Consider the following 25,847-nt stretch of genomic DNA (forward strand, 5'->3'; position numbering starts at 1 on the left):
AAAATATGCTCAGATGAGTTGTTATAGACTGGAGGCTTATATCCATTTCATATTTGTATGTTTAAATACCAAGTGATGGATGGAGAATTTGAAAGGTAAGGCCATGATGGTAGAGCCTTCATGAATGTAATATTATGCTTATAAAAGAGACTTAGAGTACTCTTTCATGTTGTGAGATGGCAAACATTGGTAACCCATAATAGAATCCAATTATGCTGGAATACTGACCTTGAATTACAGCTCCAGATTTTCTGTGGCTTATTAACCTCTGGTATATGTGGTTCAATTATAGGAGCCTTAATTGAGACAAGAGTTGTATAGAAACAGAACAAAAGATGTTGCGAGATTTTCCCAAAATTTCAGGGTTGAGAGCTGAACTTTCCAAGCAGTTAGTAATTAGGAGCACAACAGAAAGTATTGAGATGATAATTCCAATGATATGCTGGAAAGGCTACATTTTATCATAATACCACATAGATGTGTACAAAATTTGCCCTTACGAAGTATGCAATCAATTGTAGTGAAACTCACAGGAAAGGGACTGTTGAAAGTTGGCTCCTATGAAGTTAGAGATACTTTCAAAAACATCTGTGCTTTCGATATAATTGCATTAACAAAGTATATTAAGTTTGCACATTTGCCAGGTAAATTGCCTCCTAAAATGAAAATTGAAAGATAATAGTAAGATTTTATAATGCAATATTGAAAATATCCAGAATTGAATAAAAAAAAAACCACTAGGTATACAAAGAAACAGGAACATATAATCCTGTCATGAAAACATGCAGTTAGTAAAAACTGAATTTGATGTTATATATGTGTTGGATATAAAATACAAAGACTTTAAAGTAGTTCTACAAACATGTTTGAAGAATGAAAGGAGAAAAGAAAAATATAGTTTTTATGAGTGAACAAATATGAACTCTGAACAGTCATAAGAAAAAGAGAAACATTATAAATAAACTTTATATTGATGAACTAAAAAAAAGAAAAAGAGAAACATGAATATTTAGAACTGGATTATGTATTAAATGATTCATTGTATGTTTAATGAAATCCTCTTATTGGATGATTTTAGTAGCAGACTGAGGATGGTTTAAGAGTCAGTCATCTTGAAGACAGATGAAAAGAAACTATGTGACTGCAAGACTTCAAGAAAAGAAAAAGAAAAAATAAAGCATCATAAAAATAAAAATAAGCATCAAAAAACTATGGTTGAACCAGAGTGATAGTACAGAGGTAAATCACTTGCCGGTTCATGCCCACCCAAGGATGCTCTCTAGCTTTTGGAGGCTGGAGCTTGCTTTGCATATGGCCAACCTAGATTCAATGCCCAGCATCCCGTATAGTCCCATGAGCCCACCAGGAATGATTTCTGCATGAAGAGCCAAGAGTAATCCCTGAGCACCAGTGGGTGTGATTCCCCCCCCCCCAAAAAAAACTAAGGACTTGCCTTGCATTTTGTCAAACACTGATAGGTATCCAGCACCACGTGGTCCCCCAATCATTGCAGGGAGTGACTCCCCCCAAACAGAGTGAAAAATGTCCCCTGAGCTCTGTTGGGTGTGGCCCACTTTCCTCCCCCGAGAAAATATTTGATTAAGATTGGGCAAACAGTTTATATATGAAATAGTTTATAAGGATGCTGTAACTTATATTCTAATCCAGAAAAGATAATTAAAAGCATGTAGGACTAATTCATATTAGAATATAGATTAAAACTTATATAAAACAGGGACCTGTGCGATGAGGCCGTGGTAGGGCGTTTGCCTTGCATGTGGCTGACCCAGGACGGACTGTGGTTTGATCCCTGGTGTCCTATATGGTAGCGATTTCTGAGCACATAGCCAGGAGTAACCCCTGAGCATCACCGGGTGTGGCTTAAAAAAACTTTAATAAAACATTAGCTAAAATATCAACAGTATCATTACAAAATATCATAAAAGGGAGTATAAGAAAAAATAGTTGAAGAATACCCTGGGCAGAATAGGTACACATTTAAATAAAAGGGTGGGGGAGATTATTTTCAGTGTCTAAAATTGACTAGAGATTAATGACTAGAGTTTATAAGAACTGTAATAAAGACAAAAGGTCGGAAGTTCAAAGGCTATACTAAGTAAAACATGAAATCACCTATAAAGATGTATTTGGACTCATTTGGCTGTAGGAGAAATCTGAGATTGAGATGGTAATTTAAATGTGTTGCTCTGGGTAAAACAAGAAAACTCAATTCATGCCAAAGCAGGGAAGGTGGAGGGAGGGCTTCTAGTAAACCCTCAGGCATTAGTGGTGGAAGTGGGGACTGATGGGCCCCTCTTAATTCTCAATTACTTGAGAATTGTCCAAGAGGGGGGCCCACAAAGACCATTCACCGCATCTGAACTCAGGGTCCCCAGCCCTAAATGGGACGATGACCAACAAATTCTCTCCCCTTTGTCTTTGGGCCTGTTTGACTTCACAAAACCACCGCCCCGCCCCTCGAGGCCACGCCCCCTGAGGGGCCGCCCTATCCCGCGCGCCTTCTGCGACGGAGCCCCGCCCCCAGCCGGCCTCTCTTCCGGCCCCGCCCCCTCGGCTGCCATGACAACGAGTCCACGCCCCGCGCACAGCTGCTGCTCGGGGGTGGGACCCAGGCTGGACCGCGGGCCCCGGCCTGGGGGCCACAGCTGCCGCCGCCACCGCCGCCGCCGCCATCATCCCGTCTCCTCCCCGTCCCCGGCCCGCGTCTCTTCGCCGCCTCCCTCGGGCCTGCGGCCGGGGTCCCACCCCGCCTCCCCACCCTGCTCGGATGCCGAAGGTGAAGGCGCTGCAATGCGCCCTGGCGCTGGAGATCCGCTCTGTGAGTCCCCACCCGCGAGCCCAGGCCTGGCGGGGTGATCAGGAGCTCCCCAGATGTAGGATTTCCTCGGGACTCCCCAGATTACCGCCCAGAGACTCTCTTTCACCCTTCAAGTCCTCCCGACGGAACTTGGAGGCTTCCTTAGCTCAAAATCCTGGACGCCCTCCTTCCCTCCAGGGACCCCCTTGCTTCTCCCCAAGTATCCAATGAGTTTGGGGATGGGGTGGGCTTCTCTTTCCACCCCTCTTTCCTGCTCCTCGAGAGAAGTATTATTACTCTCGTGAGGATCTTCAGGCCGCTGGCCCAGCCTTAATCTGCTCAATTGAGGGAGAAGCTGGCTAGCACTTCTCTTTGCAAATCCCTCTGGGCCACTTTTCCGAAGCAACTACTAAGGACTCCTCTTCTAGCTCCAGATTCGTGTAGGATCATTGCTCAGTCTTTAGTGGAGAATCCCCTTATCACATCTAGTAAACGAACTATTATTATTATGCACCCTCCCGGGCTTCGTCTCCTTGTCTCCAAAGTCTGAAAGGGATCTTTTTAACTTTGCTGGCCCTCCTCTCTGGCAGGCACCAGCTTTTACAGGGATAGAACCTCCCTCTCTCCAAACTTGCCGAGAAGGACTTGCAACTCTACTAAGTCACTCTCTAATCTTGCCTAAAAGGATCCTTCCTGTCTCTTTCCGAACTTGAGCTGAGAGCACCTTTTGGAGATGGGGCTGGGTCCCTCTTACCCTGAGAAAAGGCCTCTACCCCTTTTAATAGTCTCAGAAGATTTGGGGGTAGGGGTGGGGAAACTGAGTCTTTCTTTAGAGAATATGCTCTTTAGATGAAGGTTCTTCCAGACTGTCCTGTCCCAAAATAATTTCAGGAGTACTTTGAATTTCCCCATTTTAGACCTGCAAGTAGGTAGGAACCAAAATTCCTCATGCAGTTTCTTTTCTCTCCTGCCTCTCTAAACCCTTTGCTGGCCCAGCTCAGTTTTTAATCTGCCAGCCATTCTGGGAACAGGATACAGATTCTTACTATGTCCAGTCCCTCTCCCCTGGGACCTACCCCTTTGCCTTACCCACTTCCTGCATACTTTGCAGTTGAGAACCCCCTCTTTCGGTCCACTTTTGGACCCATACAGCATCCTTTCTTAGCCAAGCCTCTATCCTGGCTACCAGCTACAACCAAGCACTTAAGCCTCCAGGAAGTCACAGTGGATCTGGACCTTTGTTAAAAATCTTGGAGAAGGACAGGCTGGTGGGCAGGAAGGAGAAGCTATTGGCACTCTCGGTTTTCCTTTCAGTCAGCAGAAATTTGCTGTCCATTGATTGGGTCAGAAGCTACTTTAGTTTTGATTTCAGAAGTCTTCACCCGGAAGACTTTGTTGAAATACTTTATTGAAATAAAATCTGATTAGCCAAGGAAAAGATGAAGTTTCCTAAACTGCTTGGCCTGGGCAGTTAGTAAAAAGTCCCAAGTACATGCTCACTAATTTCACTACTGGCTGCAGCTTTCTTCTCAGGAATCGGGGTATTTGTGTATGTATGTGTGCCTGGTGTGTGTGTGTGTGTGTGAGTGTGAGTGTGTGTGTGTGTGTGGTGTGATGTGGGGGTGCTGCCGGATTAGTTGCTGTGGCTTCACTTCCTCATGCTGACCCGACTAGGAGGTACATTACTGAGCTGATTCCTGCCCCCTGGAGCTGGGCAGAGGTTTGGTGTCTTCACCCTTGCTTCTCTGCTGTATCCACTGACTACAGAAAGCCTGTGTGACTGTATAATGGAGTTTTGGAGTTTTGCCCAAGAACTTAAGTAGGCGGAAACCTTCCTCTTTAATATTCTTTTTTCAACATAGAGTTTCAGTTCTAGGAAATCCTAGACGTTATTGATTTAATTCGTTTTTGTAGATGAGAACATTGAAACCGAGCAGGGCTACAAGGTTGCCCAGTGTTTCTAGGGTATGTCTGTCAGTGCTTTAAGCCAATAAACAAACCCTGCTAAATGGCAATAAGAAGCAGGGGGAAAAAAGCCATCAGCAACCATAAAGCCCTACAGTCCAAGCAAGTTGGTTTAATCTGACTTCAATTTAATGGAGGAATGATCTGATCACAGTTCTTTCAAACACATTGTGGTCAGCGTGTTTTTTTTTTTAATTTGCATGGTATAGGACTATACAAGTAAATAAACTCTGAAGTTATTCTTATTTCCAGCCTAGTCTGCCGAAACCTGTTTCCCATTAGTATTTATTATAGGTAACTTTTACCTGGTTTCTGATTCATTCTATTATTTCCCCTTGTAAAATAACCACATACATATCACATTCAATCACATATAGTGAATTTCCTTTCCCTTCTTAAGATAATAGGTATCTTATTATGTAAATTAATTTGCGCTTTATTTTCTTCACCTAATGTAACCTGGAGCTCACTCTATTTTTGTAAAAGTTGCCATCTTTTTTGCTCAAGTTTTTATTGACATGTTCCAAATATACAGAGTAGTTGGGAAGATAGTACAGTGAATAATTATATCAAGACCTATGTACATTAATTGTTTTATTTGTATACATGTATATATTTCATTTAGAAATAAATTTTTTTGCTGAAAATTTGCTTTTATTTGGTTTTGTTTTTGAGCTACTTGGCTTTGTGCTCAGGGGACTGTATATGGTGTAGGAATTGATCCCTAGAGGGCTGTATGCAAGACAAGCATCCTCCACTGTACTATCTATCTGGCCTGAAAATTTGAAAGTAACTTATTTTTGTACTAGCCCCAAATACTTTAGCATACATCTTTCTAAAAATACTGATATTTTTAGGAGCCAGAGCAGTGGCATGGAGCAGTAAGGTGTCTGCCTTGCTGGCGCCAACCTAGGACAGAATGCGGTTTGAGCCCCCATTGTCCCATGTGATCCCCCAACCAGGAGCGATTTCTGAGCGCATAGCCAGGAGTAACTCCTGAGCATCACCGGTGTGGCCCAAAACAACAGCAATAAAAATACTGATATTTTTAGAGCATATCTCTAGTATCTGAAATCTTTTCCTCTCTAGTGTGGATTAGTACTCTGGTATATGCATCCCATACTATATGTATCCTTGATAACTGATTGGTTTGTTACTAGTTTGTAGTTTTCATGGATTAAGCTATTGTGAACATTTTGGAAAAACTTTCATGTTTACAGTACTTCTTGAAGAGTTAGGCTTAGATGTAGAACTATCTTATTTATTACTTATTTACCTATTTCTTTGACTTTTTGGGCCACATTTGACAGTGCTCAGGGTTTACTTCTGCTTTGTATTCAGGGGTCACTGGTAGTAGTGCTGGGGAAAGGCAAGTGCTCTACCTGCTGTACTATAAGTGGGGCCCCAGATGGAGAATTATTTATTTAAAATGTTTCCTTTTGTGAAAAATTGAATTACCATATTTTTCATACCATAAGTGGCACTCCCCCCAAAAGATGGGAGAAATGTCTATGCATATGGAGCAAATGTCACCTGAGTGGGTATTTTTTTTAATTTTCTGATGTAAAAAAACGTTAGGTAAATGTGTTTAACCAGCTGTGGACCAGCATATTATATTAGATATACTTTAGCCTTGCAGGCTGTTGTTCCCAGCTGCCGTCTCCTGACAGCATCTCACGTTGCACCATATGCTTAAAAAATTTTTTTTTCTTGTTTTCCTCATCTATAAACTATGTGTGTCTTATGGTCAGGTGTGTCTTATAGAGTGAAAAATATGGTACTTGTTTTATGAAACAGTATAGTATTTCATTTCTTCTCTGCTGCCCCTCCATGTTTAGTTTTTGCCATATATATTGGGGGGGGGCTTGGGGCTACACCTGGCGGTGCTCAGGGATGACTCCTGGCTTTGTGCTCAGGAATTATACTGGCGGGGATAGAGAAAAAAAAATAGGATGCCAGGGATCCAACCTTAGTCAGCTACGTGCAAGGTAAACACCCTACTTGTATTATTGCTCCAGCCCGCTGCTGCTTTTTCGTATTTGTAATCTCATATGTTCATGAGATGTAATCTCATATTAATATGACAACAAAAGATTAGTAATTGTGAAAGATTTTGATGAATGACAACACCTTGTGTTGCTTAGCAGATCAAGACAAAATATTCTTGGGACAAAAGTTTGAATCTCTGTAAAATGATATGGCAAGTAGTTCACCTTTAAGGAATTTGAATAACATTATATTATCACTTTTAACATTGGAAAAACTTATGATAGAAAAACATTGCTTCTTTCTTCTTTTTATTAATTAATACTCATCATAAATTAACCTATATATCTTATTTCACAGGATCCTACCAGTATCAACCACTCTTTTTTTCAGTTTGCCTTTTTAATATTACATATATAAGTAATAGAGGAAAGTATTTATATTTTTCTGACCTATTTTATCCCACATAATGTCAATAAGGTCTATCTAATTGTTGCAAATTATACACTTTTCTTCTTTTTTATGGCTAATTTTATAGTGTGTATACATTTCTATTGCTATACTGTGTTTTCATTTATTCTTTGATAAGACAATTAGGTATCGACAACTCTGTGGAGATTCTGAGTTCAGTTCTTTTTAAATATATATCTAGAAGTAGACTAGCTAGACCAAATGATGACTCTTTTATATATTTTAAATATATTGAGGAACCACTATGCTCTTTTCCACAATGACTATTACCTAAATTTTCTGTTTTGTTTTGTATTTGGGGGGGGACACACTCAGTGACGCTAAGGGCTTACTCCTGGCTATGTGCTCAGAAATCGCTCCAAGCTCGAGGGACCATATGGATGCCAGGGATTGAATCCTGGGTCAGTCTCGTGCAAGGGAAACACCCTAATTGTTGTGCTATCGCTCTGGCCCCCGAGGCCATGAAATTTTTATAATAAATTTTTTACTGTAGAATTTTTCATTCAGCTATGGAAGTTCACCCCTATTCCTAAATTAAAAGATACAGATGGGCCAGAGCATAGTGGGTAGGGCACTTGCTTTGCACATGATTGATCTGAATTGGATCCCTGGAATGCTATATGGTCCCCTAAGCCTGCCAGGAGTGATCCCTGAGCACAAAGTTAGCAGTAAACCCTTAGTACTTCTGGGTGTGGCTCAAGAATTTTTAAAAAATGCTTTTAGAGTTGTATTATATTTAATTCTTTTGTTTTTCAGTCTAATGCAATTATTATATAATATTGATCCCCATATTCATTATGTGTATAGAGCCCGTGAGATAGTTAGGATGCTAGGGATTTCTACCTAGCATATGCAAAGCCTTGAGTTGGATTCCTGGGCATCTGTAAGCACCCCTAACTTGTGTAGACCAAATTCTGCCAAGTCTGAAGTTTGTGAAAAACATTACTTCCAAATATTCTGACTTTTTTTCAGGCTAATACCTGTTGCTGATTTCTAGTTTTGCTATATATATATATATATATTCTGTATAATTAAAAAATATTGTGAGACTTGTTTTATGGCTCATAACATTTGACCGTCACTCATAAATCTTATGCCTGTTGTTATTTCCAATTCTTCTATAGTTCTTGACTACCATGAATTTAATTTTAATTGATGAGTTTGCCTATCTGGATACTTTTTATAAATAAAATCATATAATTTATGGCCTTTTATGCCTGACTTCTTTCATACCTAATGTTTTTGAGACTTTTCATGTTAAAGTATGTTTTGGTACTTTATTTCTTTTATGGTTAAGTAATATTTTATTTATAAATATACCATGTTGTATTTATTTTTTAATTATTGGACATTTGAATTGAATTCACTTTTTGGCCATTATAGATAATGCTATTACATTTGGAATGCATTTTTGCATATAATTTTAGTGTTATTGTGCATATAACAAAGTAGTTTAATTTTTTAAGATTTGTACTTTTCCATACAAATTGTACCATTTTACATTGCTTATGGCAATGTATGAGAGTTCTAATTGTTAGCATACACTCTAATAGTTGTTTTTTGTCTACCATTTTAATTATAGCAATGTGGGTTTGCTGAGTTATATTTTTTAAATAAGATTTTTAATTGAATCCCCATGAGATACATAGTTGCAAAGTTGTTTCTGCTTGAGTTTCATTCATGTTGTGTCCAATATCCCTTCACCAGTACACATTTCCCACCACCAATTTACACAATTCCCTCTGTCTTCCCTCTCCCTGGATCCCCCATGCATCTATTACAGACATTTTATTCTTTTCTCTCTCTCTTTCTCTTTTTTTCTCCTTTCCTCTCTCTCTGCTGAGATATTTTGTTGTGATTTTGATTTACATTTCTCAACTGTAGATGTCCCCAAACTTTTTAAACAGGGAGGCAGTTGACTGCTCAGACAGGACTGTAAAAAAAAAAAAAAACTGAGCCTAAATTTCTATACACACTGCACATCCGATTTTGAATTAAAAAAAAAAATAAAACAGGAGCAAATACAATATTTAAAACGAAGAACAGGTAAAGTTAAATCAAACTTATCAGTCTCTCAATGGGAACTATTGGGCCTGCTTTTGGGGGACCATAGTTTGAGGACCCCTTCCATAGACTCAGAGGAGGAGTCTAGAGATAGAGAGAAGGAGGGGAGTGAGGAGCACATCTGATACATGTGCCCTGTAGGCTTCCGTTGAGTACACTGCTTAGCAGGACAGGCAGCGGAGACAAAAGCACCTGATATGCTGGATAAAGATCCTCAGCTGGCTCTATGTGGCCTACAGGCCAGAGTTTGAGGACCCCTGTTCTAATGACGAGTGATGTTGAACAAGTTTTCGTGAGCTTATTGGCTGTTTTACTTCTTTGGAGAGATGTCTGACTAGTTTGCTTCATGTATTTTTTGGTTCTTAAATGCACATCTACTTAAAATTATTATATCTCCTAAGAATGTATGCCTTATATATAATTTTTTAATTATGACATAAAATTACTTTTTGGTCTCTTGTATCAACTGTACCGTGATGTCTGCTTTATTAATGTTAGTGTAATAACAGATTCTCTTTCTGATTATTGTTCACATAGTCAACATTGCTCACATATTGTTACCCCAATCTTTTGCTATTAACGCTTTTTTGTTTGTTTTTGAATCTCACTTAGACTATATTGAGCTGCATCACAGTGTTATTTTTTTCCTAAATGGGTGATTTTTTTTTGTCTTTGTTTTTTAATTTTTTTTTTAAGTTTTTGGTTTTTGGGCCACACCCGGCGGTGCTCAGGGGTTACTCCTGGCTGTCTGCTTAGAAATAGCTCCTGGCAGGCACCGGGGACCATATGAGACACCGGGATTCGAACCAACCACCTTTGGTCCTAAATAGGCTGCTTGTAAGGCAAACGCCACTGTGCTATCTCTCCGAGCCCTTTGTTTTTTAATTTTATTGAAACCATTGGGATCTACAAAGTCTTTCATAGTTGGGTTTCAGACAATTACAGTGGTTTTTTTTTGGGGGGGGCACAGGAGTTACTCCTGGCTGTCTGCTCAGAAATAGCTCCTGGCAGGCACGGGGGGGACCATATGGGACACCGGGATTCGAACCAACCACCTTTGGTCCTGGATCGGCTGCTTGCAAGGCAAACGCCGCTGTGCTATCTCTCCGGGCCCAGTTACAGTGGTTTTAAAATAATTCCTGCCTTTTGATTGGAGTGTTTTGTTAGCTTGCTTTTTGTGCAATTTAAAGTAAGGTAGAATTTTTGTTTCTCTATATCTCATGTCTGAATTTGGATTATCCCTGCGTTATTACTTTATATTGTGTTATACTATATAGAGTCTCTTTCTTCTAGTACTGAAGTTTTACTTTCAGTTATTTTCTTAGTGATTGTCTCAGGTTTACATAACATCTTCATTTATGACAGTTTAGTATCAATGCCAATTTAACTACATAAGTACATAGACTGATTTAATAAGTTCCATTTACTCTGTCTTATGATTTTGTACCAATTGCATCTTACACATGACAGTATGTTTAGTAATTGTCTTCTATAATTTTATTTTAAGTAAGATTGGAAAAATAGGAAATGTATTTGTTATCTTTGTAGTTACCCATGTAGTTACCTTAGTAGTGCTCTTTGTTTTTTTCTTATGGATGACTTAATCTAGTGGTTTTTTTGTTTCAATTTGAGTAGTTCCTTCAGTATTGCTCTAGGGAAGTTCAGCTTCCTAATAATAATTAGTGGCTTTGTTTTTCTGAGATGTAACGTTTCTCCTTTTGAAGGAAAAAATTTGGGATACTAAATTTTTGTTTGAAAGTCTTAGCAATTTATAACAATATACTGTCTTCTAGCTTTTTTTTTTTCTGGTGAAAAATCAGTGATTGAGTCTGTTGAGGATTTTATTTTTTTCTGTTGAGGTGAAATCACCTCTCCTCATTTTTCAAGATTCTTTTCATCATTCTTTTATATCCTTGATTCTGATGTTAGTGTAGTTCAGTGCTTCTCAATTATTTTCTGTCATGCCCCCCTAGGAAGAAGAAAACATTTTTCACGCCCCCCACCCGCACAACTGTAAATAGTAACTTTATTTAAAAAACTTTAACCTAAAAAACAAAAATATATAAAATAATTTGAGCTGATTTTTAATCAGGGATGATGTCTGGATTAATGGCTACAATGAGCACATTTTGCAAAGCATAGCTTTTCGAAGCCGAGTTTGAAGCAGGACACAGCACTCAGCTCCAGAGACATACAGAGACATAAGCACGGGGCTTAGCTTGTTATAACAGTGTTATGACAGTGTTTGCTGAGGTTGCCCCCTTTACCGCCTCGCGCCCGCCCCTGGGGGACACGCCCCACTATTTGAGAAGCACTGGTGTAGTTTGAAGTTTATTGAATTTCGTTGATGTTCAGATTGTTATTTATTTTGTATGTTTTCATACATTATTTCTTCAAATATTTTTCTAGTTGTTTTTTTTGTTTGTTTGTTTTTTTGATTTTTGGGTCATACCTGGCAGCACTCAGGAGTTACTCCTGGGTCTATGCCCAGAATTCCCAGAATTCGCTCCTGGCAGGCTCGGGGAACTATATGGGATGCTAGGATTCGAACCACCATCGTAAGGCAAATGCCTTACCTCCATGCTATCTCTCTGGCCCCCAATTTTTCTAATATTATTTTCTGAAATTTTTATTATCCATTGCTGTGCTTGAAAGCGTTCCTTTGGTTTCTGAGTTTCTTTTTTTCTTTTTCTTTTTTGTCTTTTTGTTCCTCAAATGGCTTGATTTAATTGGCATTTCTTCTGACATCTCATATCTGCTCTTGAAGTTCTCTGGGGATTTTTTTCATTTTTTTGCATGTAATTTTTACATGTAGAAATGTTACTTTAAGAATACTTTTTATCTATTTAGGGGCCGAAACGATGGCACAAGTCTGCCTTGCGTGTACTAACCTAGGACAGATCATGGTTCGATCCCCTGCGTCCCATATGCTCCCCAAAGCCAGGAGCAATTTCTGAGTTGTATAGCCGGGAGTAACCCCTGAGCGTCAAGAGATGTGGCCCGAACCCTCTCCCCCCCAAAATAATACTTTTTATCTATTTAATGATACATAATTTCTCTATTGTCAAAGTTTTCTTCGCATTTTTAGGATTTTTTTCTTTAGTCTTTTATATTTGTTTATATGATTTTAAATCCTTGTTGGTAAGTTTAGTTTCTGGACTTAGTAAATTTAGGGACAGATTCTGTTGAGTATTTTCCGCCTATGTATGGACCATTCTCCTAATTTTTCATAATTTGATTAAAAAAGCATTTTAAATATTATAGAACTTAGTAGATTCAATATTCCTTTCATAAGGTGGTTGCTGTCCTATCTTTGCTTTTCTGGTTATTGTTATGTTCCTGAGTTGAAATTTGTATTGTTAAATTTCTGTTCTTTGCTGTTTCTGTTCAGTTAGCTGCTTGCTCCACTGATGACAGGATTGATATTTTCTTAACGCCTTAAACCAATAACTCTTTCAACTTTTGCTGAGGACTTCTGTGTACATTTGGGTGTATAATTTTCTTTGTATCTTTTTTATTTGTCATATGAATATTTAAAGTCTAGGCAGTAGTTTTTAATTTTATCTTGGCCTTCTATTTCAACATAGAGCTCACATGTCATTTCTTGGCATGTTTATAACCTTGCCTGGGTGCAGAAAGGTTTTCTAAATTCCCATTGATCACACCTCCAGAGAGACACCCACCTCACATCTTCCCACATATTTGATTCTCTGTGTTTATTTATTTTGTTTGTTTTGTTTTTGCTTTTTTGGGCCATCCCCGGTGATGCTCAGAGGTTACTCCTGGCTAGGCACTCAGGAATCACTCCTGACTTGGGGGACCATATGAGATGCCAGGAGATTGAACTGTGGTCCATCCTAAGCTAGAGCTAGCAAGCCTTACCGCTCCTTACCAACACTCGGGCCCTGCTCCATGTTTATCTTTTAAGCATATTTTTGCCACATAATAATATATATTATATATTATAATATAATATAAGCTCCTGCTTATAATCTGAGATGCTATACAACTGTTGCTTTTGGCCAATGCCTTGAGATTATGGGGTATGATATGGGGGTATAATAATTATGGGCTGATAGCTTTGAGTAAACTGATTCTGGTCAAAGAGATGTTTGTGACTGAGTTTTCAGATACTGCCAGAACAGTATCTGAGAGTTTCCTGGAAAAGAGACTAATGGATAATTCTAACCCTGTTTTTCTCCAGAGAAAGGGCATGTGATTCTGCAGTTTCATGTTGTCTATTCTGATTATGAGGGTTTTTGTATTTAAGGTGACAGATGTGAGTAGAAGAGGTTAGTAATAGAATATAGCCAAGTACTACAATATTATCTTTTAGAAAACCCCAAATACGCTATTTTTAAAGTAATTTTGTTTGTTGCAAGCTTCTGATTAGTTTTTAGATATCTAAAATGTTTGTGTGACAGTTTTTTTGACTGTTCTTATTGCTTATTTTAAAGAGGGGCTTCATCATTCTGATAGTGCTTTTTATCCCTCTTCCCCTGTTGTTGACTGTGGTTTGGCTGCATATTGACTTACTTTTTCATTCAATTTCATCATTTCTGCCTTTTATTTATAATGAGGAGTGCCAGAGGGATAGTACAATGGGTAACATCACATTTTTGACTTGCTCACAAACTCTAATTCAATCCTAGGCACTGCATATGGTACCGTAGCAGGAGTAATTCCTGAACACAGATCTAGGAGTAAACCCTGAGCACTGCAGAATAGCCTCAATTTTCCCCTTCTCCAATTGTTTTGAGTACTTACAGTTATGTAATTTTTCATGTGATTGGTAAGTGAACAATTTACGTAGTTGATTTGTCACAGCTGATTATTTACCCTCCCTACACTCTACTTCTCTTCCCCTTTTTGGGAAAGATGTTGTCAAAGAAGGACAATATTTGTATCATTGTGGATGAGGAAAAAAGATATTTCTTTTTCATTTACTGCAAATTTGGAAGAGAGTAGAAAGAGAGTCGTTGTTTCCCATAAAGGCAGTACAGTGCCATTAATATAAATCTGATATCAACCACAAAAAATATATAAAATTTTATTATTTTAAAGAGTATATAAATTTTTCTATTAGCTATCTAAAATGTTAAAATTAGATTAATTTTAGTAATGATTTATGTCCAAAGCATCCTTTCAACTTGTAATTACACATTTATTAGACATTTGACTTTTTCATAACAGTTCCTCAAAATCTTTTAGAACATGTCTTCATAATCTCCAAACTCTTGTTATTTTCCCTTACAACCTAATCTCTGTTTGGACTAAGTAGTCATATGTTTAGTGTGAGGAGCACAGTGACCAGCATTCTGGATGACAGTTGCCATGCATTTGAAGAAGTGAGATTTGCTTAGTTTTAATGAGGCAGTGTAGAAAATAAAGCTGATGTATAGAATGTGATGTTCTGAGTACTTTGATATTAAGAGTTCAGTAGTCAGTGTATTGGGATGATAGAATAAAATAGAATTAAAGGTAGATGGAGTCACTCTCCAAGTAGATTTGTAGTCTTCAGTGTCTATTGAAATCAGAAGTCTGTATTAGAATGACAGGTGATAATGGTTTTTAGTTTATCAATATTAGTTAGTACTGATGGAAATGAATGCTCTGTCAGGCATTGTCTAAGCACGTTGCATATTTATTTCCAGTACAATTTACATAATATAGTTTCTATACTAATTGATTCATTTACTCTGTGACTTAAGTAATTAAATCGTGCAAACTTTCTTGGGGCGCTGTTGCTTTCAAATATCAATCTCTAAGCTTCTTAATACTTAGAGTTAATGTTTTTGAGAGACATTGTAAAGGAGAATAACATTTCTGTCTTCAGGGAATTTATAATAAAATAAAAGATGTGAGATATGCCAACACAATTGAAATACATGAAATAATAATTAGAGCCTTGAGACAACTATAAAATGTTCTAAAGTTCAAAAAACTTTCCTATAATAATAAATTTATAATACATATTTGAATGAGGTTAAGTTGAATTGATAGTTGGTAAATAAGCAGAAGTTTTGCACAGGAGTTAGTTGATATTAATGTTGATTCTGTGGGAGAGAGTAAATGGAATGAAGTAGTAAGGAATAGTAAATCCAGATAATGAAGGCAATAATGTGTAGGTAAAGAGTATGGGCATTGAGAAAAAAAAAAAACACTAACTGCACTACTAGAGATGTTGAGTAATATTAGCATGTGGGAAGGTTGAGTTCAAATCATGGAGTGTGTTTAATAAGTCCTCTGGGTACAGTTGATCACTGACAGTGATATTCAGCAGAGGCTGAAGATACAGAGCTGTGTATCTTTTTGTTTGTTTTGTTTTTTGGGCCACACCAGAGATGCTCAGGGATTACTCCTGGCTATGCGCTCAGAAATCGCTCCTGGCTTGGGGGACCATATGGGATACCAGGGATCCAACCCAGGTCTATCCTGGGTCAGCCTTGTGCAAGACAAAATGCCTTACTACTGCACTACCACTTTGGCCCCAGAGCTGTGTATTTTTAAGAAACTTCTTCATTTTACACCCATACTTCACACTCATAAGAATCATTAAGTAAAATTTTATTTAAAAGTATTTCATTCGGGCCCGGAGAGATAGCACAGCGGCATTTGCCTTGCAAGCAGCCGATCCAGGACCAAAGGTGGTTGGTTCGAATCCCAGTGTCCCATATGGTCCCCCATGCCTGCCAGGAGCTATTTCTGAGCAGACAGCCAGGAGTAACCCCTGAGCACCGCCGGGTGTGGCCCAAAAACCAAAAAAAAAAAAGTATTTCATTCATTAAAAAAAAAAAGTATTTCATTCACTAAAATCTTAAAATTTACTTGCTCTGAAATGCCATTGTTTTTTGATAAGGGTTGTGGGGTTGCTATTCAGGGTGATAGAGGTCAAATATGCACTTCGATTTTTTTTTTTTTTTTTTTGGCTTCACAGTTAAGGGCTTTATTTCTGCTGAGTCTTTATCCTTTGTAATTAAGTGATGCTGAATAAGTTTATGTCAGCATTCTGCATAAACTGGGAGCCTAAGGCTGACTGTTTAAAACTATTAGTGTCTGTCCCTAGAGCCAGCACAGGGAGCGTCAAATGTAGCACACATAACCAAATAGAAAAGCATAGATTTCTCAGCGGGATGGAGGGTTTAAGGGAATTTTATTTAACTTTGTAAACACTAGGCTTTTTCTTTTTTATTTATGTATATTTTTCATTAGTTTAACAGACTTGTGCTTTTATGTAATGTTTGATGAATTATAATTATTTTTGTAAGATAGCTCAGGGAATTTGTAAAGCATTTATATCCATTTGGATACTCTTTCAGGTAACTTGTCCCGGAGTGGTGCTGAAAGACAAGGAGGACATCTATCTTAGCATCTGTGTATTTGGCCAATACAAAAAGACACAATGTGTCCCAGCCACTTTTCCACTGGTCTTCAATGCCAGAATGGTGTTTGAAAAGGTGAGCTCAGATATCAGATCAAATATTATTAAAAACATATTAAAACAAAGTGGTTTCAAAACTAAATGTAAACTAAATGCCAAGGCACAAATTATTATTACTGATTTTGGTCTAATTGAAAAGATTTGTAGCTTAAATTTGTAAGTTCAAAAGTAAATATGCATGCAGGGGCTTTGCATATGGTCAACAAGGCTTGCCAGGAGTGATCCGTGAGTGCAGAGCCAGGAATATACCCTTTGAATCACCAAGTTTGGCTTAAACAAAGATGCTACCCTCAAATGAAAACATTAATAGTTTACTTTTTCCTTCCTTCCTTCCCCTCTTATCCCTTCCTTTTCTCCCCATCCCCTTCCCCCTCTCTGCCTCCCTCCTCTCCTTTCCCCTCCCATTATCCCCTTCCCTCCTTCCCTCAATTCCTCCCTCCCTCCCTCCCTTTCTTTCTTCCTTCCTTCCTTCTTTTGTCCTTTTCTCTCCTTCCCATATTCCTTTCTTCTCACCTTCCCTCATTTCTGGAGCCTATCCTCCAGTAGGCCTCCCTGTCTTCTTTCCTTCCTTCATCTCCTTCACAAATACCAGTTTTCTTCTATGCACTGCTCTAAGCATTGGGTAAGCAAGACAAACTTACTCCTCTCTTGAAACTTTTATGGTATCAGGATAATATATACCCTATAAGGAAATTTATATAATACTTTTTATTTATTTTTTGGTTTTTGGGTCACACCCGGCCATGTTCAGGGGTTATTCCTGGCTCTATGCTCAGAAATCCCTCCTGGCAGGCTCAGGGGACCATATGGGATGTCAGGATTCGAACCACCAACCTTCTGCATGCAAGGCAAACACCTTACCTCCATGCTCTCTCTGGCCCCACATATAATTTTAAATAGTAATAAATGTCCTTGGGATAATAAAGAGATTATAGAGACAGAGACATTTAAGAATTGCAGGCATTATCTATTTTAAATTCTACTCAATGAAGACAAGAAGAGTTTAAGAGAGCTTGAATTATGAGTGCCTGTTCCTCAAAAGTCAGGGGGGAAAGCATTCAAAGTAGAGGATTAGAAAACATAAAGGGACCTTTTGAGAGTAAGTAGATGGGTGGAGGACATCTGAGACCAGAATAACCATGGTAACAGATTAAAGAAGAATACTAGCAGATGATGTTGGAGAGGGAGGCTGAGGCGAAGTGATGAGGTATGTTTGTAAGATATTCATGGTGATTACGGAAACAGAGGAAGAAACTATTTTTCTTTAGTTGGCAAATTTCCCTTTGGTTGGGAAAGTTATATTTTGGTAATGAGAGGAAAAAACCAAGTTCTCTTACATATACCTTCTTTTCACTTCTTACTCCTGCCCCGTCTGCCTTCTCCCATTACAGGTGTTCCCTGAAGCCGTAGACCCTGGAGACGTGGTAGCACAGCTTGAATGTGAGTTTTTATCTTTTAATTCATGATTCTAATAAACTTTAGAAAAATAATTGAAATAAAAATCTTTAATTTTTTTATAATTTCAAAATAAACCTGGAAATAATAAAAAAGGACAAGTATACTAGAGAGACAGGGAATTTAAATTATTTGTTTAATCTGTGGAAAACAAAAAGAAGCATATGAATTTCCTTTACTTAAGATAATTTGGAGTATTTTTGATAAAAGGATGGAGATCCAGATTAAATGGACTTTTCCCAGCATACAAAAGTCTGTCATTAACCTCAGTATATATTGCAAATCAAGAGAGTAAATAATAGAAGACTGAAGTAATTTTAGTAAAACATATATGCTTTTGCATCTTATATTTGCTTTTGTCTTTCACTATATCTTTGTCTCTGTGTCTCCATTGCTCCCTGTTCTAGTAAACTACCACAAACATATGTGTTGAGAGTGTCTGTCTTTGTCCTGGTAAACTGCCACAGACATACAGTTTGAGAAACATTGTACTGATATGCAAGTTGCATGTCACTTCAAAATTTATCATAATATGCCTTTTCTTACTAGTGTTAACAAAAGGGTTACATTTGAAATTGTACCTAGTTTGCACCTAGTTTTTAGTGTCTCCGTTTTTTGCCTATAACATTATCAGTGGGGTTGTATCTGACATACCAGCATATTTTGAGAGCAAACCATATACTTCTGACTACTGAGCTATTTTTTTTTTTTACCAATTTTACCTTCTTAATGTAAATTTTTTGAACTCACCTACTCTTGGAATGGGCAGTCACTCCTTGTAACCCCCTCTCCTGACATCATCTCTTCTCAGCTTGACCTGCTATGCTTCCTAATTGGTATAGATGACTGGTTAGGAATTCTTTTTCTGGATCCTTTAGTTAACCTAGTTCCTTTCTGCTTCCTTCTGCATAGATGGTGAAACATTAGTGCTATCAAGGTGTTTGTGAAAATAACTCGTGACCTTAGTTTTTGTAAATATTGCCATTGTTTCTAGAATCTTGTAGATAAACTATAGTAGTAGTGTATTTGATAGTAGTTTAGTACAAGTAGTATGAATAATAATAATAATGTATAAGATAATATGTATCACAGATACTCTCTTCATCTTACCCATTCCATTATTTCCTCTGCTGCTATCTGTATCTGCTATTTCCATTCCAGTAATAACTATTAGATTTTACTAATACTTGTTCTACTTTTTCCTTCTTCCTTTTCTTTTCCCTCATCTTCCACTGTTCTGTCTCTGTTTCCTCTTCATTTCCTCCTCTGCTTCCCATTTTTTCTCTTAATAAATTTTTACCATTTCTTTTCTTAGGGGATTCTTATTTATTTACTTAGTTTTTATGTATTTTTAAATTTAAACACAAACTTGTTACAAACTCTGCTCCTCTCTTGCCATTTTTATTCCTTATTAGACACTGTGGTTTATAGTATTGTTAATGAGGGGATACTGTGCATATCACTTTATCTCCATCCAGTACCCGATTATTGTTCCGAGTGATCAGTTCCAATTACCATTGTCATGGTGGTCCATTCTTTGCCCTAACTGCACAGCTCCACTATTTGTGGCAAGCTTCCTACCATGAACTGGCTTCCTAGTCCTCCTCTCTATTATCACTGGCTATTATTATCCTTTTTTTTTTTCTTTCTTTCCTTCACCTTTCTAGAGTTTAAACTTCAAGTTGCCTGTGAGGAAGAATCTGGGGTTTCATGACTTTGTACCGTATTTTCCGGCGTATAAGACGAGTTTTGAAACAAAAAAAAAGTTGATCGAAAATCGGGGGTTGTCTTATATGCTGAGTATATCCTGAAAAATGTTTCAATATGCCGCTAAACGAAAATTGTCTGAATATTGCCACAAAACGAATTTTCCAACTCGATCCTGCACCAATCACTGCCAGGCTGCTCGGACTGCCTTTCTAACCCAGCCAATCCAAGCAGGCTTTTTATGCATGCAAATTGTACAGTGTTCTGTACCCGAATCTATACTGTAAAAAGCCTGCTCAGATTGGCCAGTGTCAGAGAGGACATCTATTACAGTATAACCTTTGGACCTTTGCTTGTTGTGATTGGCTCACTGTGGAAGATACAGTTGCAGCACAGGAACATTCTGTCTTATACAGCAAATATAGGCCTAAACCTATGTTTTAACTGTAAAATTAGGGGATCGTCTTTTAAGCCCAATTGTCTTATACGCCAGAAAATACGGTATTTCAACCCCATTGATCTTTCAGTCCTGCTGATTTCTTTATTTTCGGAGGTATCTTAAACAACCAAACTCTATGTTGGTTAACAACTTAATATAAATTGTGTTACATCTAAGTGTTTCTGTCTGTTGACTTACAGTTCTTTTTCTTGTCTTCTCAGTCATTACATTTGTTTAACTTGTTGGATTTCTGTTTTTTGAATTTCAATGGTTGTTGGTGTTTGTATTGTGTGTATTTTGTGCATGTATGAATGTTATTTTTATTCTTTCAGTAAGAGGTTAGATGGACTTATTAATCCATACATTTAATATATCACCTTTTAAGTGGAAGCTTTTAGTTGTAGTTTATTGGGATTTTTGAAGTGTTAACATGTACATAACCTCAACTAAGTTAAGTTAAAACAATGTTTGAACTTCAGAAAACCTCTTTTATAGAAGGCCCTAATCTTTTCCTGGTCTACAAAACAAAACAAAACAAACAAACAACAAAAAAAACCCTTTAATGTCTCATATTGTAGTTTAGTTTCATTTTTGAGCACTAAATAAATAGAATTTAATTTGTGAATTCCTTATGCCTAGCTTTATTTATTTATTTATTTATTTATTTATTTATTTATTTATTTATTTATTTATTTTGCTTTTTGGGCCACACCCAGTGACATTCAGGGGTTACTCCTGGCTATGCACTCAGAAATTGCTCTTGGCTTGGGGGACCATATGGGATGCCGGGGGATCGAACTGCGTTCGTCCTAGGTTAGCACATCCTAGGTTAGCACATGCAAGGCAAATGCCCTACCACTTGCTCCACCACTTCAGCTTTTATTCCCTGAGTCTTTCTTAAGAAATTTATCTTTGTTGTAATCAATTTATTCACTTTTATTGTTGTAGTGTTTTATTATGTACTACTCTGATTTGTTTACTGTTATTTATATATGTGGGAAATTAGGTTATATCCAGATTTTGCTTTCATAAACTACGTGCTTGAGCCTTCTTGTTGCTAATGAGCACAGTCTTGATGCTAATGAGTAAACATTTCTATTTGGTGTTTATATAGAAGTGGAATTGCAGAGTCTTAGGGTCAATCTAAGTGATAATATCAAACAGTTTTCTCTTGCTCTGAAACTGATGAAAGTTCTATTCTACACATCCCTCCTAATTCCTGATAGTGCTTGACTTTTTTTTTATTTCCGTCATTATGGTTGACGAATAGTGACTATATTTTTTATTTTCTGAAGACAAATGAAGCAGACTCCCTCTTGAGATAATTATCAATCTTTTTCAACATTTGTGTGCATGTGTTAAATTCTTGACTTTTTCTCATTTTTTTCTGTTAGGTTGCTTGTTATTTATTGATTTGTGGAAATTCTCCAATTACAAACTCCCTTTCTGTTATATGTGTTGCAAGTATCTTCTATTTTTGGCTTGATTTTTAAATCTATTAGTGATTCCTGTTTGGCTCTTTTGATGAACAAGTTATTTTAATGTAATTTATAGCAAAACATAAAATGTATGATCTTTTTTATATTAATCATTAGCATTTTATTTTATTGTAAATCATATTACTACATTCTACATAGAGCAAATGATGTTTCTGTTTGTTTACAATAATTTTTAAAAATTTAGGTGTTAGGAAAATGGTACATTGGAATTTGCAACACACAATTACAATATACAATACAATATAGCCTGACCCACATCCTTCAGGAATTAATCAGACCACCATTTTGTTTTGTTTTGTTTTTGTTTTTGGGCCACATTCATTTGACTCTCAGGGGTTACTCCTGCCTATATGCTCAGAAATTGCTCCTGGCTTGGGTGGACCATATGGGATGCCAGGGGATTGAACCAAGTTCTGTCCTAGGCTAACGCTTGCAAGGCAGATGCTTTACCTCTAGTGCCACCACTCCAACACAGACCACCATTTTGTAATAGCTCTTTAATTTTGGGTTCAAAGGCTTTTGAATTAGTATTTTTATTTCTAGCTTTAATTTTAATTTTAGCTAATTTAATTTTAGCTTTAATTTTAATTCTAGCTTTTTAATTCTATTTTTATAGTTGCCTTATTAGATGTGAGCATGCATAAGTATATCACATATTTTTATACATATAGATATACACTAATTCATACAAGTTGTAAGAATATTAGATCATGAACACGAGATCATCTGAGATCAAATCTAGGCATTGACACCTATAAGTCATCTGCTTTACAAATTCAACCATATTCCTAGCCTCTTCTTCCTCCATTTCTTTTCTTTCTTTTCTTTTCTTCCTCCTTCTCCTCTTCTTCTTCTACCTCCTCCTTCTGCTTCCTCTCACTCTTTTTCCTCTTCTTCCTCCTCTTTCTCATTTCACTCTTACTCTTCTTCCTCTTCTCACTCTTCCTCCAACTCCTCAAATTCTTTTCTGGGTCTCTGGGACTCCAATGATTCCTAGATTATTTCTGTTGAGTTTATCAAAGACTTCTATCTTCATCTGCTCACATTCTTTGAGTAGCTTATCCATTATCTGATTATCTGCTTTAAGGTTCTTTTCTAGTCTCTTCTGCTACATGTATGGAGTTGTTCTGCATCTCATCTTCTGGTTTACTGATTCTGATCTCAGCTGTTGTCACTCTATCTTTCCATTGAGGTTTACATTTCATCTACCAAGTTTTTCAGACCTGTTATTTCAGTTTGAAATATTCTGATTTCCTCATATTCTCTTGATTCTTATTTGTGTTCCATTCAACTCAATCTATGCTTTCTTTGAGTTCGAAAAGCATCCTTCATATTTCTTCTCTAAATACCTTATAGAGAATGTCTAGCTGGTTGGTACTTTTCATCAGAGCTGCCATCTTCATTCTCTATACATGGGTTGTCCTGTAATTTTCCCTATTGCCACGCTTGCAGTATGGTTTTTACTATGTGTTGTGGTGGGTTCATGGGTTAGAAGATGTGCTCCTCTGGCTCCACCCTTATTGGGCAGGGACAGCTTACCAGGTATTGGGCCCTGAAAACATTATGTTCGCTGTCATCCTCTTGGCTGCCTCACGCAGAAAAGCAGGCAGAGAGCAAGGCAGCAACCCTTTATAATGGCTCTCTTGTGCTTAAACACACAGCAGGTCAGCCCCCATGTGGGCCCTCAATATGTATGATCTTTACATAACTATAGTCTACATGGTCTGTGTAGTTTATATGTAATATTATTTATTTACTTATATTTATTTATAGGGGGCTTTCAAGAAGTTTTTAGGGACCCTGGACATTATTTTATCCAGCTGTACTAGCTTGACAGGTGCTTGTGTAATATCAGTACAGGTGCTAATGTAATATTACCTCAGCCTGGTGATTTGACCGTGGACATCAGGGCCATTCTAGTGGCTCTCAGGGAATGCCAGGATTAATTCTGGGATTGCGCAGGGATTTTAATTTGGGATCTTGTGCAAACAAGGCATGTCTATATGCCTATGAACTATCTGCCCAGCTCCAGTGTTTAAATATACCTACAAATGAACAGTATTATTTGTTGAACTTTCTTGTTTCTGCAGTTGTTTGTCATAAATTAAATGCTAAGACATGTGGATTCTTCTCTAACTTCTCTATTATACTTAATGTGCCTATAAACACTTTCACATGTTATGCTTTATTAATTATAATAGTTTTAGATTTGATGTTTAAGAATAAGAACAAGAGACTTATGTAAGACTAAGTCTCTAGGCTTATTCTTTAGTTTTTCAATGTTCAGAAGTCACAACTGGTGATGCTTGTAGGGTTTTCCCCATGCAAAGCCTGTACTCTAGCTCTTTTGATCTATCTTCCCCTCTGGGTTTATACTAATTTTTTTTGGTTTGTGCTTTTTGAAGTTGATTTATACTTTTTTCATATGGTATATAAAGTATATTGATTTTAATTCTAAGTATATCTGACAACATGTACTCATATTTGTGATTATTAAAACATCAGAAGTTATGGGGTAATAAGAGGAGAGAATCAACTTGGGAAAAATGATGATAAGCAGACTTTAGGATTTTTCAAGCAGCGAAATACACTATATGATAATATAATGGTGTATATGTTATCTTTGTCTGAAATCACAGAGTTTACTTAGCTCAGATTTAACTTTGAAATAAATAATGGACTTTGAGTGATTATGATGTATTAGTAGATGGTCAACCTTAGTTAAAAAAATATGGCATTCTTGGGCCCAGAGAGATAGCACAGTGGCGTTTGCCTTGCAAGCAGCCAATCCAGGACCAAAGGTGGTTGGTTCGAACCCCGGTGTCCCATATGGTCCCCCGTGCCTGCCAGGAGCTATTTCTGAGCAGACAGCCAGGAGTAACACCTGAGCACCGCGGGTGTGGCCCAAAAACAAACAAAAAAAAAATGGCATTCTTATAAGTCACATCATGGGCAGAGGCTCTACATGTGTAAGACCAGAGAGAATGTGGAAAAATTTTGTAATTTTGTATAGCTCTTACAACTATTCTAATCCAAAGCTTTATGACAACATTAAAATTTTATTAAATAATTAAATACTATTAAATAATAATTAAATGCAGATAGTAAAGGGCTTGTCTTCTTTTAGATATCTAATGATGTAGGAGATACTTCAAAAAACAGTCACTACTAAAACATATACATTATACTGAGATACAAACTTATATCTGGTTTTCCCAGCAATGACATTGGATTTTAGATGCTTCACTGGTAAAGTAATGAATTATTACTATTTATTAAAGAAAAATGTTTCATTTCAGATGATACCACATTGTTTGAATTGATTCAGCTAGTTCCACCAGGTACTGTATTATTTTTTGATAAAGTAATTTATCTATGAATCTATTTACTAACATTCTTTTAAAATATGTAATCTTTCTCCCTTCTTTGAAACATAAGAATAGTATTGAGTTTCTAGTATTATTCCCATTGTCTATAAAACTTAATATAAGCAATATGTATTGAAAATGGGATATATATAGAACACGGGTTACTAAAAATTGAATAAATAGTAATTAATTTTTTGATATTGTTTTTTGGGCCACACTTGTCAGTGTTTAGGATATATGTCCGTGTTTTCAGGGATCATTGCTGTCAGGTCTCAGAGAGCATTATGAGTTTCTGGGATTGACTGCATGCCATCTGCATGCAAGGCAAGTGCCTTACTCACTGTATTATTACTCTGGATCTTAAATAGTAATAATTGAAAGTAAGATGTAAGCTGTATATTTGAGCATAATGTTTGTGATTTATACAAACTTATTTAAATTGTATGTCATCCAAAATAGTATGTTTTGTATATTTTTATATATTGAGTGTATTGGGAACAGAGAGAAATGAGTTCTTAACAATTTAGTGTAAATGACAAATCTCTGGATTAGATAGTTAATATATGAAGCATATTTTAAATCCTATTATTGATTTTTTTTTTTTTTTTTTGGTTTTTGGGCCACACCCGTTTGA

At 37.1% G+C, this 25,847-nt stretch overlaps 1 protein-coding gene across 1 annotated transcript in view; it reads left to right on the forward strand.

Annotated features, from left to right (window-relative positions):
* The first annotated feature begins 2,693 nt into the window (after positions 1–2,693).
* Positions 2,694–25,847, forward strand: part of SPATA6 (spermatogenesis associated 6) — a 47,445-nt gene continuing 24,291 nt past the window's right edge. The window contains exons 1-4 of the mRNA XM_049774879.1: positions 2,694–2,839; positions 16,624–16,761; positions 18,137–18,185; positions 25,145–25,186. Coding sequence (XP_049630836.1) covers positions 2,789–2,839; positions 16,624–16,761; positions 18,137–18,185; positions 25,145–25,186 — 280 coding nt within the window. The 5' untranslated portion in view covers positions 2,694–2,788. The remainder of the gene's footprint in view (positions 2,840–16,623; positions 16,762–18,136; positions 18,186–25,144; positions 25,187–25,847) is intronic.

The sequence above is a fragment of the Suncus etruscus genome, chromosome 6, assembly GCF_024139225.1.
Source record: "Suncus etruscus isolate mSunEtr1 chromosome 6, mSunEtr1.pri.cur, whole genome shotgun sequence".
Classification (NCBI taxonomy): Eukaryota; Metazoa; Chordata; class Mammalia; order Eulipotyphla; family Soricidae; genus Suncus; species Suncus etruscus.